This window comes from Acipenser ruthenus, chromosome 19 (assembly GCF_902713425.1).
Source record: "Acipenser ruthenus chromosome 19, fAciRut3.2 maternal haplotype, whole genome shotgun sequence".
NCBI lineage: Eukaryota > Metazoa > Chordata > Actinopteri > Acipenseriformes > Acipenseridae > Acipenser > Acipenser ruthenus.
Genome location: NC_081207.1, coordinates 28,909,413 through 28,925,622, shown reverse-complemented (window position 1 = coordinate 28,925,622; position 16,210 = coordinate 28,909,413). Strand labels below are relative to the sequence as shown.

General features: G+C 43.3%; 1 protein-coding gene across 11 annotated transcripts in view; it reads left to right on the top strand.

The window, feature by feature from the left end:
- Positions 1–16,210, top strand: part of LOC117424621 (protein MTSS 2-like) — a 48,251-nt gene that overhangs the window by 22,308 nt on the left and 9,733 nt on the right. For all 11 annotated transcript variants that reach the window (XM_034041171.3, XM_058992748.1, XM_034041164.3 and 8 more), the window contains exons 4-5: positions 14,719–14,803; positions 16,022–16,113. In XM_034041171.3, coding sequence (XP_033897062.1) covers positions 14,719–14,803; positions 16,022–16,113 — 177 coding nt within the window. The remainder of the gene's footprint in view (positions 1–14,718; positions 14,804–16,021; positions 16,114–16,210) is intronic.

Sequence of the window (16,210 nt, the reverse complement as noted above, 5' to 3'; positions counted from 1 at the left end):
AAGACTCCAGGGGCTGCAGAGTGGATCCCAGCCCCTCGTCATTGAATAATTGAAACTGAGAGCTGTTAGGAGACATTTCTGCAGTGTCATTTTGTACTTGCTTTCCTTTACTGCTCTTGTGTTACAGAGTTATGGATGTTTGGATGTTGTGGTTTGTCGTTCAATGTTACCAGGAACTGTAAACAGCACAGTAATGTTAGATGTTCATGAGAGAGACACGGTGGTGCCATGCTGTTGTGAGGCAGCACTGCGCAGCTCTGCATCGCGAGGTGTGTTGCTGTGTTGTTCCAGTAGCACTGTGTTTAGGAGACTGTAGCACTGAGCAGCTTTGACACTGTCAACAGACACCACCGACCAGGCCAGCTGGCTACACCTCAGGAATGTCTGGGATGGCATTAGAACAGGACTGGGAACAAACAGCACTTGAGAATAACACTGTGTCAGCTATCTAAACATTTCCATCTGTCTGTCTGCCCGTCCGTGTGTCTGTCTGCTCTCTATCTCTGGAATGGTGTCCGTTTGTTGATTTATACTTAAGCAATAGGACCACAAGAAGAGGGCTTTACGTTTGGTAAGGCTAGACATGGTCAGTTAAATGTGCTGATAATAATACACTTATTTTGAAGGGTGACATTTGAGGTGCTTCACTGACGATTAGAAACCTGCTAGTGATCTGGTTAAAGGAAATCTCTGATTAAATGTATGCTAGAATGATCAATAAACAGATATATAAATACTGTAATCTCCATTTTATTAGAGTGCCGTACATTAAACCGATATCTTAAATGGCTGCTAATTGTGCCGTGTACTGTTTACTGGGCAGTAGAACAGTCCTGCTGTTTGCACTTTGTGGCTAAAGTTTAACTAATTTTATATGGGGCAGCAATGTGGAGCAGTGGTTAGGGCTCTGGACTTGTGATCGGAGGGTTGTGGGTTCAATCCCAGGTGGGGGACACTGCTGCTGTACCCTTGAGCAAGGTACTTTACCTAGATTGCTCCTGTAAAACCCCAACTGTACAAATGGGTAATTGTATGTAAAAATAATGTGATATCTTGTAACAATTGTAAGTTGCCCTGGATAAGAGCGTCTGCTAATAAATTAATAATAATAATAATAATAATAATAATATGAAAGTTGATCTGATTTTATACGTTTATCTGATTGTTTAAATGTATCTAATTGTGCTAAACTGGTTTACAGTAGATCGATAGCATTCCTTCCTTCAAATCATTTCCCTTCCTTCCGCCCCCCATCGTGGGCAATTGGCCTCTTTGGAAACGAGTGCGCATGCTGCTCTCCTGTTCAAATGTCTTCATTTCCCCAAACCAGCATATGGAAATGAGTAATGGTCGACTGGGCTGCCCTGCTTATAACCTTACAACGAAATGACTCAACAGTTTTTTCCATTTGATCAGCTCTTTCCTTCTATGAAGCGTGCAGATGGACATTTCCCTCCAGTAGCCTATCTGCACGTCCCCGAGCACGGAGGAGTACACAGGCTGTTTAAGCTCATGTATGCAGTTTATTCAGTTCAACGTTTGGACCTAAGGGGCACGTTTCCAAAGTGTTTTTACCCTGGTCTTGAACTAACTACACGTTTAAAAGTTATTTTTTGTTTGGTATTAGAAAGTTTCAGAATTTTTGTGTACAGGTATCAGAAGGTTCTGGAAACTAGTCCTTGGTGATATGCAATCTTTAACACATGTTTTCTAGAGAAAATTAGCATGTCCAGTACTGGATGAGATACAGTCCAGTGAGAAGTGCAATGCTGTGGAGGTTTGTGCAATTCAGAGTAAAGTCTTGTCTGCCTGCTTATCAGAAATCCCCCTGCAATCCTTGCAACATTTTAAAAACGTCAATTTAAGTCTTAAAGAGGGAGCAGAATGAGGACACGGGGCAGTAGTTTTAAATGAAGATGAAGGGTGGTCGATAAGAAGACAATGTTATGGTGGAACGGTGGAGATGAGGGAGAGTTTCTCCCCCTTTCTGTGCAGTCGTGCCCAGACTCTGTTGTTGCTTTCCCAGGCCCGGACTGTAAGGGCTGTTTTGAGGAATGCTGTTCTTCTTGGTTAAATGAAAAACACATCTGCTGGATCCTATATTTTTAGCAAGTCTGTCCCTGCCAGGAAGCTCCTCATGCAGTAAATATCCGATCTCTCCTCCTTCCCAGCCGGTTGTAATAACTCCCAGAATAATTCCATCCAGAGCGCGGTTTGGGTTGTGCTGCTCTCTCCAGCTGACTCCAATCAGCAGTGCCATCATTCCTCAGGATCTCTGCATCCGAAACGCTCCGCCCAGCCACTGCTTTGGCAGGCCTTGCAGCTCGACTCCTTCCCAGACTTTCCGGGACAGCTCTGCTGAGATTTTGCTCCATTGCAAAGTTTTGCACCATGGTATTAACTCCCGTACCTCCGGCGCATCTGTTTCCAGCTGGAAAGGATTGCTTTTAAACAAGGATTAAAGAGCTGTAGTGCTGTGCTGGCAATTTAAATTTGGGCAACAGCTCAGGAGTTTTTGTTTTGTTGTTGTATTAGTTGGCAAAGATGTGTTATCTGTTTTTTGTCTTTTCTTGGAACCCTAAGTAGTTTTTTGGGGAAGCCAGCACACAGAAGCTCTGCTAAAATGCTGGTAACATCTTTTAAATAATGTACAGTATACATGAAAAAGAAAATGGTTACTTCCTTTTTTTTTTAGCTCTGTCTTCTGTCTCTCTCACTCTCTTTTCTCTCTCTGTCTCTCAATAATGGATAGGAACAGAGTGACTCTGGCTTACATTTTTTTATTGGAGAAGTATCTATCTTGCCCTCATTTATCAAACCAGCCAGGCAATTGACTAGCCCTCTCTCCCTCCCTCCCTCCTTTTTGAGCTGGATTTCCACGGATCCCAGAGACCCTTCCCAAGCCCATTCGCTGGCCCATGACGGGGACTGTAATTGGGCCGTGGCAGTCCTGCATCCTGGTCCCATTCAAGCCACTGTCCTTAATGCATACCATCATTGCTGTGTAAAGTACCTGGTGTGGATGGTCGATGCTGAAGAAGTTTGATAGTTGTTTTTCTTCGCTTTTACCTTCAGCCTGCACCCATGCGCTAGGAATCCTAACTTTGCACCTAATCCCTGCAAACCACAGAGGCATGCAGACATTAATCCGCGCAGCTCACGCAGCAGAGAGTGGATGCTCAAGGTTTACAGACTGATGACTTCCAATCGACTAATTGTATTTTTTTGGCTGGTTCTGAACAGATGAGGTTACGAGGTGATTTTACTTCGAGAAAATAGTTGTAACTGTATTGTAATGCAGAGGTCCAGCTCTGACTTGTATTAATAGGCGTTTGAACCGTTTGCATGGTCCTTTACAGGAATTTGATGACACATTGAACTGTGCTAGAGAAACCAGTCATAGTCATTTTAATAGGGACAGTCTGCACTGGATGCATTTGAAATGGGACAGCTTTAATACATTAATCATGTTCAGTAGAAGGTAATGAATATGAATTCTTTACTGTCAGTTGCTTTCACTGATGTATTAATTAAAACAACATGACAGGTAACATAACTTATAGTCAGTCAATCAGTTACTGTGAAAAAAAACCCCGAAAAACAAATAGACAGTATGAGTAAGGGGTTTGAGCTGAGGGACAAGGAGCCATGTGGCCCAGTGGTTAGACCTAAGGAACTGGGAGGCAGAGGGGCTAGTGCTTAGACCTGAGGGACTAGTAGACCTAGTGTGGCTAGGTGGTTATACCTAAGGGACAGAAACCAGTGTGGCTTAGTGGTTAGACGTGAGGGACTGGGAGGTAGTGTGGCCTAGAGGCATAGGGTTGAAGGTGTGGGAGACAACTCCCATGGGCCCTCCCTGCTGGTCAAGACAAAGCACTGCATCTCCCTTGTGCTCTCACACACACTGAAACACTTCCTAAAGGACCTCTTACCGAAAAATTATTATTAATAGCTGTGCAAACACTATTTAATTTTGTATTGTGCTGAGAATCTTTTAGTTCCATTCATATTCAGTATCACCCATAAAATTAGACAGATGTCTTTGTCTGTGTCAGGCTGTCGTCAGTGCATTAGGTATCAAAGTAATAACTCGGTGGAGCATGAAGGTATACAAGACCCCAATCCCTCGGCCAGGTGCAGCTTAGCTGTGCAGATAACCCAGTAGAGTCTAACCAGCTCCCTCCACTGCCTTAGCTGTGATGGATGCAGTGAGACAGTCTCTATCTCTTACCTGGTCCTCAGAGAGATCAGAAGTGATTGCTGGGGGCAGGCTGAACCAGACCCCTGGGGTGCTGAAGAGGGCCGGAGGGAAAGGCCCTGTCAGCCGCAACAAGACTATCAGCCTGGGTTGAGTGCGGGGCAACCCTGTCTCAGCGACCCTGAGTCACTGCCCTCTTCCAGAAATACAGCCAGGCCAGCAGTAAGAGAAACTGACAGACTAGGAGCGAGCGAGAGAGAGAAAACAGGGAGGGGAACTGTTGACATTGAAAACAATAAATACTAGGCCACTGTCTAGCTAAATAACAATACCCCCCTCAGCTATTTATCAGCACCTCTCTGATTCATACAGACATGACAGTCCACCAGCAATCCCGGCTACTGAGCCAGCATGTTGTGATTAGAAGCGCAGTATCTGACAGCGATGACAAATTGACCGGAAATTAACCAGAGGCTTTGTCCAACATCATAAAACAAGAGAGGTTCATAGACGCTAGTATGCCACACTGGTTTGTAATCTTAGTCATTTCTGACATTGAGGGCCTTATTTCAGTTATGTGGCACTTACACAGGCAAAGCTCTGTTAACCATGAAGTGATGCCATCCATGCACGCGGTAAGTCCCTTATTTTTGAAACTGATAAAAAAACATTTCGGCGTTTCTGACATGCTATGATTATAATCAAAGTTCAAAGGCTCTTGGTCTAACCTGGCACCATATATCTTTAGTAAAACAGTTACGTTAAACAAACACTTTGACAAAATTGTAAGTATTGACTGAAGTTCTGAATGGAAGGTCACAAAAATAAAACCTGTCGGCGTTTGACACTCTGATGCGTGACACTTCAGGTCTAAGCTTACCGTTTGAACTGCTTCCTGGGAAGACGGACATTAAGATGACATGCTCTTGCACTGGTGGCTTCTATTCAGTTCAGTTCAACAGCAACATTTCTAATCCTTCCTCCGTCCCACCTAACAAATGCACTTTTAACCTTAAGGGTTATGTTGGCTTTCTCGCGGTTTCTTGCACTCCTGAAGAACTTACTTACACAGCAAAATAAAACAGAGACAGAAGTAAACAGAAGTGTTTGTCCACACATAGATGCACATTCCCACCATTGTAAACAAACTAGACATACCTTGGAGGCCACAGATTCCAGTACAGTGTAAACAGGGATCACACTCCCTGCTATGTGGAGAATGGAGGTGTTGAAACCCTTTGGAATGGGGGGCGGGGGGAGGTTGGGGCAGAGACCACTTTCAGTACTACTGCCTAAAATGTATTAAAATTGAGTAATACCAGTCACTACTGTAACCTGGGAGGCAAATAAATCAGTTTTCTTCAAAGTACTGTATAAAACCATGAGGTATCTACATTAATGTAAGTCACCTCAGTCCTCTATTATTTATGTTGAAAGGCTATTTAAATATAATTTGGTGAACCCAAGTACTACACATACAAATGCGAGTGGGTGTCTGTTGTGTGTTTCTGTTTTTGTGTGCATTTGTGTAAGTGTGCAGTTCAGCGGGTTTGTGTTCAGGAATGTGTGTGCGTGCGTACTGAGAGTGTCTGGAGGTTCTGCGTGTGTTCATTGTAGGCTTGGCCCAGTTTGTTTAACACTGATTGTTCATTCGGAGAGCCAGCCGCTGCTCTCCCTTCAGGGCTTCTGTTTGGATAGAAAGTAGGACAATGGTCTGTCTGGTTTGGCAATCGATAAGCTGAGCGAAAAAGCGAACTGCGTTTTAATTGGGGGCCTGGCGCAGTAGCCTGAATGCTCAGTCACTTGTTCACTCATGGAAAGTAAAAAGTGCATGGGTGCATCGTGGCCTATCAGACAAAGAGACCTCATCACCATGCATGGGGTCAACATCGCTTGGGTAAAGTGCAATAAACTTCGAGCATGAATAACTCTGGATTGCTTATTTACCACAAGGCCTGTCCTTTCGGTGTGCACTCTTATTTCCTGTAAGAGGCCCGGTCTCCTTGTCTCTTCCATATCCAACACTTCTTCAATATCCAACTCGAGCTGAGTAGCTTTATACCTTTTATTTTAATGTAAAATTAAAAATAGATATAACTGTACACTGATGCAGCTTCCTGGTGATCATTTAAATGTTCATCAAGTACCATTTACAGGCCAAATCCTAGATATTAACAGTATGTACTGTAATACAGTACTGTGCAAAAGTTTTAGGCAGGTGTGAAAAAATGCTGTAAAGTAAGAATGCTTTCAAAAATAGACATGTTAATAAAATAACTAAATGCAATGTGAGTGAACAGAAGAAAAATCTACATCAAATCCATATTTGGTGTGACAACCCTTTGCCTTCAAAACAGCATCAATTCTTCTAGGTACACTTGCACAAAGTCAGGGATTTTGTAGGCATATAGTCAGGTGTATGATTAAACAATTATACCAAACAGGTGCAAATGATCATCAATTCAATATGTAGGTTGAAACACAATCATTAACTGAAACAGAAACAGCTGTGTAGGAGGAATAAAACTGGGTGAGGAACAGCCAAACTCAGCTAACAAGGTGAGGTTGCTGAAGACAGTTTACTGTCAAAAGTCATACACCATGGCAAGACTGAGCACAGCAACAAGACACAAGGTAGTTATACTGCATCAGCAAGGTCTCTCCCAGGCAGAAATTTCAAGGCAGACAGGGGTTTCCAGATGTGCTGTCCAAGCTCTTTTGAAGAAGGGCTGTCGGGGGTCGTGGGTTCAATCCCCGATGGGGCCACTGCTGCTGTACCCTTGAGCAAGGTACTTTACCTAGATTGCTCCAGTAAAAACCCAACTGTATAAATGGGTAATTGTATGTAAAAAAATAATGTGTAAAGAAAATAATGTAATTGTATGTAAAAATAATGTGTAAAGAAAATAATGTAATTGTATGTAAAAATAATGTAATATCTTGTAACAATTGTAAGTCGCCCTGGATAAGGGCGTCTGCTAAGAAATAAATAAATAAATAAGCACAAAGAAACGGGCAACGTTGAGGACCGTAGACGCAGTGGTCGGCCAAGCAAGGAAACTTACTGTAGCAGATGAAAGACACATCATGCTTAGTTCCCTTCGCAATCGGAAGATGTCCAGCAGTGCCATCAGCTCAGAATTGGCAGAAAACAAATATTTGGCTGTAGCAGAAGGCAGTTTGTTCGCCGAAGGGCTGGAGAGCGGTACACGAATGAGTGTCTGCAGGCAACAGTGAAGCATGGTGGAGGTTCCTTGCAAGTTTGGGGCTGCATTTCTGCAAATGGAGTTGGGGATTTGGTCAGAATTAATGGTCTCCTCAATGCTGAGAAGTACAGGCAGATGCTTATCCATCATGCAATACCATCAGGGAGGCATCTGATTGGCCCCAAATTTATTCTGCATTAATAATAGTCATTAAGAACTATCTTCAGCGTAAAGAAGAACAAGGAGTCCTGGAAGTGATGGTATGGCCCCCACAGAGCCCTGATCTCAACATCATTGAGTCTGTCTGGGATTACATGAAGAGAGAGAAGCAACTGAGGCTGACTAAATCCACAGAAGAACTGTGGTTAGTTCTCCAAGATGTTTGGGCCAACCTACCTGCCGAGTTCCTTCAAAAACTGTGTGCATGTGTACCTAGAAGAATTGATGCTGTTTTTGCTGTTCTGTGGTCACACCAAATATTGATTTGATGTAGATTTTTCTTCTGTTCACTCACTTTGCATTTTGTTAATTGATAAATATAAACTATTAACATGTCTATTTTTGAAAGCATTCTTACTTTACAGCATTTTTTCACACCTGCCTAAAACTTTTGCACAGTACTGTATATACAAGACATTCTAGAGTACAGCCATTTTAGGTGGTCTTTGGTATATATATATTGGCATGTCAGGATACAAAACAATTTAAAAATAAATGAAGAAATAAAATGATTTTGAATGGTGTGGTTGGATTTTTAAAGGCTATTTGTGGCCCTTAATGTAAAGCAAGATTAAGTTCAGACTGTATATTGCAGCATCAAGAACAGATAAGGTGTAGAGAGCGAGGAGAGGGAGCTGATGGCCTGTTTTTGTTGCTTCTGAATCCCTCTGCAGATTCCATCTCCCAGGTTGCTATGGAAACACTCTAGAGGGAAGGCCAGAAAAAGCCTGAAGCATGGGGAATGCTTGCTTGTGTGTGTGTATGAGAGAGAGAGAGAGAGAGAGAGAGAGAGAGAGAGAGAGAGAGAGAGAGAGAGAGAGAGAGAGAGAGATTAAATAGGGCTGAAACATGTAACAAGGGTCCCAGAAATTGAGTTTTTTCCGTTTGGGGAAAAAAAACCCCCAAAAAAACAGTGTCATTAGCAGTGAGAAAGGAACGCTGCCAGTATGAAATATTCAGTGAATAAAGTGATTGGGTTTGTTCGGGATCACTGGGATGTGCACAGTTCAGGCGGATTGCTTTCCACCTCAGAAAAGAGCTGGAATTCAGTGCGGAGGTTCAGCCATGTCTGGAATAACTCAACCCCCAGGGCACCAACCCCCAACCCCCCCCCCCCCCAAAAAACCCCAAATCAGCACGTTTGATTGGACACCCTGCTCATGATGCCACATCAAAAAGGGTCTGTGAAGCAGACAAACAGCACAGCAGACTCCATCTCTTACTGCTTGGACTGATCTGTGATGCACTTAACACAAGAAGTATCTTAAAGCCCTTCATACCATCGTCGGACCACACTGTAGATTGTAAACATATAACGGGAAGAGGTTACACTGAAGTAAATTACTGTTAGTGATCCTCACAGTAACATTTTTGTTAGTACAAGATACAAATTAATGCAACAAATCAGTAGTCTTGATTCTATTTAATAATAATAATAAAAAAAATCATTCAGTATATACAATTTAGTATAAAAACACATTGGAGATAGCAAAATGTCTCCAAAGTATTAATAGAAAAATGCAAAAAGAATCTGCTTGGAATCTAAATGTATTTAATTCTGCAGCCAAATAATCAATTTTGATTCTTAAAAAAGCTGCAAAATAAATGCATTATGAATGAACTATTCATATTTTGTCAGGGAGAGATTATTTAGCACCTCAATGGCCAGAGAGCCCTCTCCTTCTCTCTCTGTGTCTATACTCACAGTCTGCGAGTGTGTGAGCGTGTACTGTATATATGTGTGTGAGTGTTGAAGGACAGGTTAGCTTCACTAAGGGAATAACAAGCAGGGCTTCACTGGGGGCCTCTCAAAGGTTTCTGCGCAGTTCATTTCAGCTCTGACAAGCTGTTACTCCAGCAAGAATGCTGGGGAGGGGAGGGGAGGGATCCTGAAATGTTGGGTTAGCTCTTATTGTCGATAAGACCCCCAAAATCCTTTCCAATATGGAGCCTGGCAACCAAACTGCCGACACAGAGAAGGTTGGGGTCAGCGTTGTCACGACAACGTGCTTGCCTGGGAATTGATTTTTCAGAGTTGTGCTGGCTTACTACAGTATCGCTCTCTGTCACTGATGGAAGAAAACAGGCTGGGCATGGCAGTGGAGTAGCGAGCCTGATCAGAATATACTGCATTCTCTCTACCCCAGGCTCCCTGGCACTGCTAACACACAGGCCCACCCCAGCATTTACAGCACGCATTAAGGCTGCTGCTTGCCTCACATGCACGCACACAAAAGGCACATTTTCAGAGGATTCATTTAACTGCAGCTCCCAGCGACTAAGATCCAATCATGTGTTAGCAACACTATATCTGACAGTTTAATTGACTAGCACCATACAGGGAACTATTGCAGATCATAAAGCTGTGCTGTATTTTTCAAATGAATCCAGTGCAATGGACTTCATATAAACTAACTACATACATTTTGGATTAAACTGTGTAAATCTGTGCATCAACTAAGCCTGTATTCACTGGTTGTAAGGGTCTCCACACCAAAGCCTTTGGTCTAATTTCTTTGAATGATAACAGTGAGATCAAATGGGAGCAGTTTCACTAAATGCGCCGGGAGGTGAATATGTAGCATCAATAAATGTCTGGATGATTGGCTAATGACTCTGGTAATTCAGGCTGGGGTCTCAAGGAAACTGCTGGGTGTTTCTGTGTTTCCCAGGGGGCCACTGAGCAAGAAGCACCGGAGTAAACAAGCTCTAGGCACAGTGCCAAGGACGGCACCTTAATGTACCACCCTCCCATCCCTATCCAGGAACTTCTCCCCACTGAACTGAGGAGAACCAGTCTGCACAACAACCCTCTACTCTGAGCATGTTGCAGTGTCCGTGCATGGCAGGTGTGCTCTACGGGGAATGAATTCTTGTGCCACAAGGATTTTTGCAAAATCAAACGCATCAACATTCGTACATTGCACCGGGTCCTAAAGGTATAGAGACATGGAGACACAAGTGGCCCCCAAATTCACCAATTCTAAATATTGTGGATTGTGCTTGCTGCTCCTTGTTGACATCACAATAGGGAGCTAGTGAAGAACCTCGATTTGATCAGCGCATGAGCACAATTACCAGAAGCTAATCTGTAGTTTTAGTTCATTTGGAGTTAGGTGAACTCGCTGAGTGACCAGGATGCAGTGGTCTATTACTGGGGAGTGGCAGAGTGCAGTTTCCTAACCCTTGTACGCTGGGCAGTACCACATACACATACACACACAAACGCTCCATGGTACCATCTTGTTTGGTCATAAATCAACAGGCTGTCCCAGCGTGCATTGTTCCTGTAAGAATGGTGCGTGAGGAAACAGTGCTATAAACAGCATGTTCTCAGGAAAGGCAGAGCAAGGAAGGCTGAATGGAGGGATATCCCATCATGGAGTTCCTTTTCCTCCTGGATGGGGGCAGGGCTGGGGTGCCCGCCTATAAATCACTGCCTGCCTGGTCACACAGCTACAGCTCCCTTCACTCGCAACTGAGACCCATTTGCCCCATCAATAATTAAAATGCCATTTGTGTGCCTGTGAAGGAAAGAAAGAGCTAAAGGATATACACTGTAATCAGTGGTTTTGAACTTCAAAAGAAAGCAGCAGGTACCGCTGAAGGTGGTTAACCCTGTGCAAAGGGGGTTGTCTCTTTTATCTGCCCCAGACCGTATGGACTTCTGCAGCCTTCTCATTTAAACCTGTAGCCCACAGAGCGGCTTGTAATTAAATTTGCAGCCATCCCTCCGGCATGGGAACTGATACTTTAGCCCATAATTACTGCCTCCCCTCTTAACTTTGACGCTGAGGAGTTGTTTGTATGGCCTAGGCTTTCTGTATATATTACTGATGCCTCTGAACCCCGCTGCCTAGCAGAGCCCCCTGCTGGGAGACTGGAATATCTGAAAATAAATAATTCAGTCCAGCTTGATATATACGTAGACTAGATTACCATTGAGACTTACCAAGAAATTCTGAGAACCGAAAGAGATAGTTCTCTAGTATTAGAACATAATTTGCCCTACTTGCATATCGTCAACTGTGGGATACAACTCCCCCTAAGGCTTTAGGGTGTTATTCCTAGAATCTATCATCAAGTGCCTCCTCAACCAGGTTTCATTGCTGTCTAGTGTATGTTTGTTTTTATACTGGTAATCTTGACTGCTTTAATCTGCCAGCTCAGTATGTGGCATTAAGGAGTTGAAGCCTGAAGCTATATTTTAATCTCAGCTCAGGAATGCTAATAAGCTGCTGTTTTACAACTTTTATACCAGCTGTTGTAAATCTGCAGAAGTTGTGACTTAACAGAGCTTGTGTGTGTGTTACTCAGGTCCTGTTTCTGGGCTAGTGACGGTGCTGGGGCAGATGGGATCTTCTCTGCGGTACTCAGTTAACAATTTCTCGATGTCAAATATTGTAAAATTGACCAATCTGTGCTTTTTAATTTAATTTAATTACATTTTTTACCTGATCAGATCTAAATGTGATGTGATGCTGACACCATCAAAACTGTAAAGACACAATGATGATGCCAGCCCCTCTGTTGCTACCCTGTCTTATATATTCCTGCAACAAGCTTCCTGTTTAAGGTTCTCTGTGCCTCCTTTGCTCAGTAAGCAGATCATTTCCAGGGGAAGCTCAGGCTGACCAAATGTCATGAGAAAAATCAATATCCCCCCTGCCTGGCCAGCCCCGGTGCATTGTGGGAGCCGTGCAAGGAGGCGACGGTAAACAAACCACAGCGTTTGATAGATCCTGGCAAATATTATTATATTTGCGGGCTTTTGATTCCATTTTTGGTTCGATACGGCTGTTTACTCAAAGGACAGCTAAATAGCGATTGCCAGCGTCTAATATTAGGCTCTTAGCTACCAGCTGTCTCGAAAGAAAATCGCTTTCCAGCCTTGCCATGTGTGTACATGTGTCTGCCTGCCTGGCTCAGCGCAGTTTCAACCAAGCGGGAGACTGATTTTGTCAGAAATAAGGACATCAGGGGGGCTCCTGAATGGCGCATCCAGTAAAAGCACTCGCTAGAGTGCAGGAAGCGCTCTATAGCCTGGACGTCGCCGGTTCGAGTCCAGGCTATTCCACAGCCGACCGTGGACAGGAGCTCCCAGGAGGCGGCGCTCAATTGGCCGAGGGTCGTCCGGGGGGAGGGAGGGCTAGGTCGGCCAGGGTGTCCTCGACCCACCGCGCACCAGCGACCCCTGTAGTCTGGCCGGGCGCCTGCGGGCTTGCCTGTAAGCTGCCCAGAGCTGCGTTGTCCTCCAACGCTGTAGCTCTGAGGCGGCTGCACGGTGAGTCTGCAGAGTGTAAAGAAGCGGGCAGCTGATGGCACACGCTTCGGAGGACAGCGTGTGTTCATCTTCGCCCCTCCCGAGTCAGCGCAGGGGTGGTAGCAGTAAGCTGAGCCTAAAAATAATTGGGCTTTTCAAATTGGGGAGAAAATAATAAAAAATAATTGGCAACGACTAAATTAAAAAAAATAAAATAAAATAAATAAGGACATCAATTTAACTAACCCACAGACCCATACTGACACATTTCCAGCTGGGTTTGGGATCTGTCCTTGCATGCCCCTACATTTCTTAGGACATAAAGATTAATTAACACAATCCGAAGCAGTGAAACAATTACACACACGGGCACACTCCCCCCCCCCCACACATACATTTTACTTGCACGCATACTCACACACAACTACAGAGGCACGCAGATTTATAAGACAAGAGATATTCCATTACTCTAACAGAGTGAGCAGAGGTGAATGATTGTTTTCACGGCTTTGGAGTATGTTAATTAATCCTTTATTGCAACAGTGACCTGCACTTGCTGTGATCCCTTAGAGAATGTGGTGGGGTGGGTTAGCTAAATTGGACAGCTTAGGTTTAGTAAATGTTTAATAATATTTACATGCTTTTTAGTGGGTCCCCTCAAAGGAGCAGTCCAGCTGATAGACTAGAATGGTGTAAATACTAAAGGTGCACTCCTGAAGGTTTTTAAATCACTTTCCTTCTTACTGTAGCTGCAGTTTTCCATTCTGAATGGTTTTCTTCACTTTTTAAAAAGCCCCTGAAGCCACGACACTATGGATCAGCCCTCTCCTCCATGTTGGTCCGCAGTGTTTACAGTCCCCCAGGCTTTTATTTGCTGGATTCCACTGTAGGGGGCTGTTATTGCATTGGATTCCCATCACTTACTGGCTTAAGAGGCTGGCTTGCAAATACATTGTGGTTCAGAAACGTATGTGGTCTCTGTAATGATACAAAGAGTGGATGATCTTTAATATTACCCTATTCCCACTATATTTTGAATGTGGTTTGTGATGTTAATAAGGGGATCTATAAATCATACTTCAAGGAGTATTATGTTGTTGTTTAGATTAAATGATTATCCTTTTATTTGCCATTCTGTCCACCAGCTTCACAGGTATGCACAGTGTGTGTATATATACTCTTCAGTATAAATTATTTTCATTTAGAAATGATACACACAGAAACCTACAGCGAATTCTTTCAAATCTATAGAGGTTGTACTGCTGCTGCCCTTTAAGAGGCATTTTCTTATGAAAGCGTGGATTTAAACCACGCAAGAAGCCTATTTTCTTTTTCTCTGTACTGTACCAATTCAGTTCAATCGCAGTGCTGTGCATGTGTGTCTGCGGGTCGGAGGGGATGCTCTATAAACCTCACAGATGTCAAGCCTTTTCAACACTGGAGCTCTGAGAACGTGACAGTGACAGAGAGGATCAGTTTAGATGATCTGTGTCTCTTCCTTCAGAGAAACAAGTAGTTACCCAGGTCAGCCCGTCTCGTCTCCTTTTCAAGGTGGGCTGTTGCTTTTACCCAGTTAAAGGATAAAGCATGAGGCGATCAAGAGACTTGATTTGACTAGTGCTAAGCCTCCAATTATATAAAGGTTTCTTGACACTGTCCCTCAGCTCTCACCACTAGACCACACTGCATCCCAGTTCCTCAGCTCTAACCACTAGACCACACAGCCTCCCAGTTTCTCATCTCTAAATCATCTCTTGGTCTTTAAAGTGATGTTGCCCCTTGCTGGCCAGTGTTGGAATGACAGTCTGACTTGTATGTCTTCTCTTTTCCAGGCGCCACCCGAGATATTGGCTCAGCTCTGACCCGGATGTGCATGAGGCATCGCAGTATCGAGGCAAAACTGCGGCACTTCACCAAGTAAGAGAGAGAGCTGCTTATTACTCTCCCGTGGGTTCAATTGTCAAAGGGTTTTAATCTTGTGTTTTTTTTTTAACTCCTATTTTTTTTTAAACAAATAACCGATGTTATAAAATAAGAACGAAACAAGTTAGTGTGCTTACCAGACCTTCAGTTAACCCTTTCAGTCTTGGCTTGACCTCAAAGTCTTAAAGTTCTTAAAGTACTGACAAGACTTGGAAGTCCCATTTACCAAAATATATGTAAAAAAATATATATTTCTATCCTGTTGTCATGTATACTCAATGAAGGAATTATAGAACTTAATTTCGCATTCTTCAGCTCGACAAAAAATAGTTTTTGTTTTGTAAAATTGAACATACGTTTTTATCCTTTCATCAGAATAGGAGTAAATTACAGACTGGACTAAAACTCTTTGAGTGTTAACATCTTAACCGTGTGTTGCAAGATGTGAGTCCATTAAAAAAATAAACAGTCTCCTTTTCACCATCTCTACTGTTCACATAGCTGACACGGGAGAAGATACACTTTTCAAAGACTGGTAAAATTTAAAAACTGGATTACGGTTATATAACAAAAAGACAGTGGAGAAGCAAGTGAAGTGGGAGTTCAAATAGCATTCAGTTACTGCCCACAGAGCATGTTACCTGCATGTAAAATGTTCTTCAGTTTATGAGTGAGAACAAAAGGTTGTCATGCAGAATGACGACAATCCATTTCATTTTGTGTTGGAAAAAGCTAGCCTCCAAAGGTTTTTTTTTTTTTTTTTTAAGTGAACAAACACTGTAGGTATTTGATGTCTGGAAGACGTCTGATGGCTATGCTTTACCTCTGTTTATTTGCAGATTTAAATCTGCCTTTCAAAGCTTATGATGCAGTTTCAGCGTTGCTGATGTAAGCCTTTGTTGTGTATTTAACTGTACAATCTCATGCCTGCCCTTGTAATCCTCCCGGCATCAAGGTATTGAGATTAGTCCTCTGCTTTGTTCTTCTGGATGTTAAATGGCCAATTCTGATCCACTCTATTTTTATGTTTTAGCGTACTCTTACTGAGTCTTTTAAACATATACACCTCTATTACCAAAAGGAATGCAGTGGATTTAGGTCAGGGTATAATGGAGCAGGGCTGATTAGCTAAAGAACCTAGCACTCCCTGGAGATAATAAGGCACATTGCTGAGTTGTGTTGGTTGTGATCATTGTGACTCCTTTCGTGCAGTGCCCTGATGGAGAGTCTCATCACACCACTGCAGGACCGCATTGAGGACTGGAAGAAGACCGCCACTCAGCTTGACAAGGACCATGCGAAAGGTGCCCTCTTCACTGCCTGGTTTCTTCGTGCCTGTCCCTCTGTTAGGCTGTGTGTGTCTCGCATTTCTGTGTCTGTCTTTCTCATATTTATTTAAAG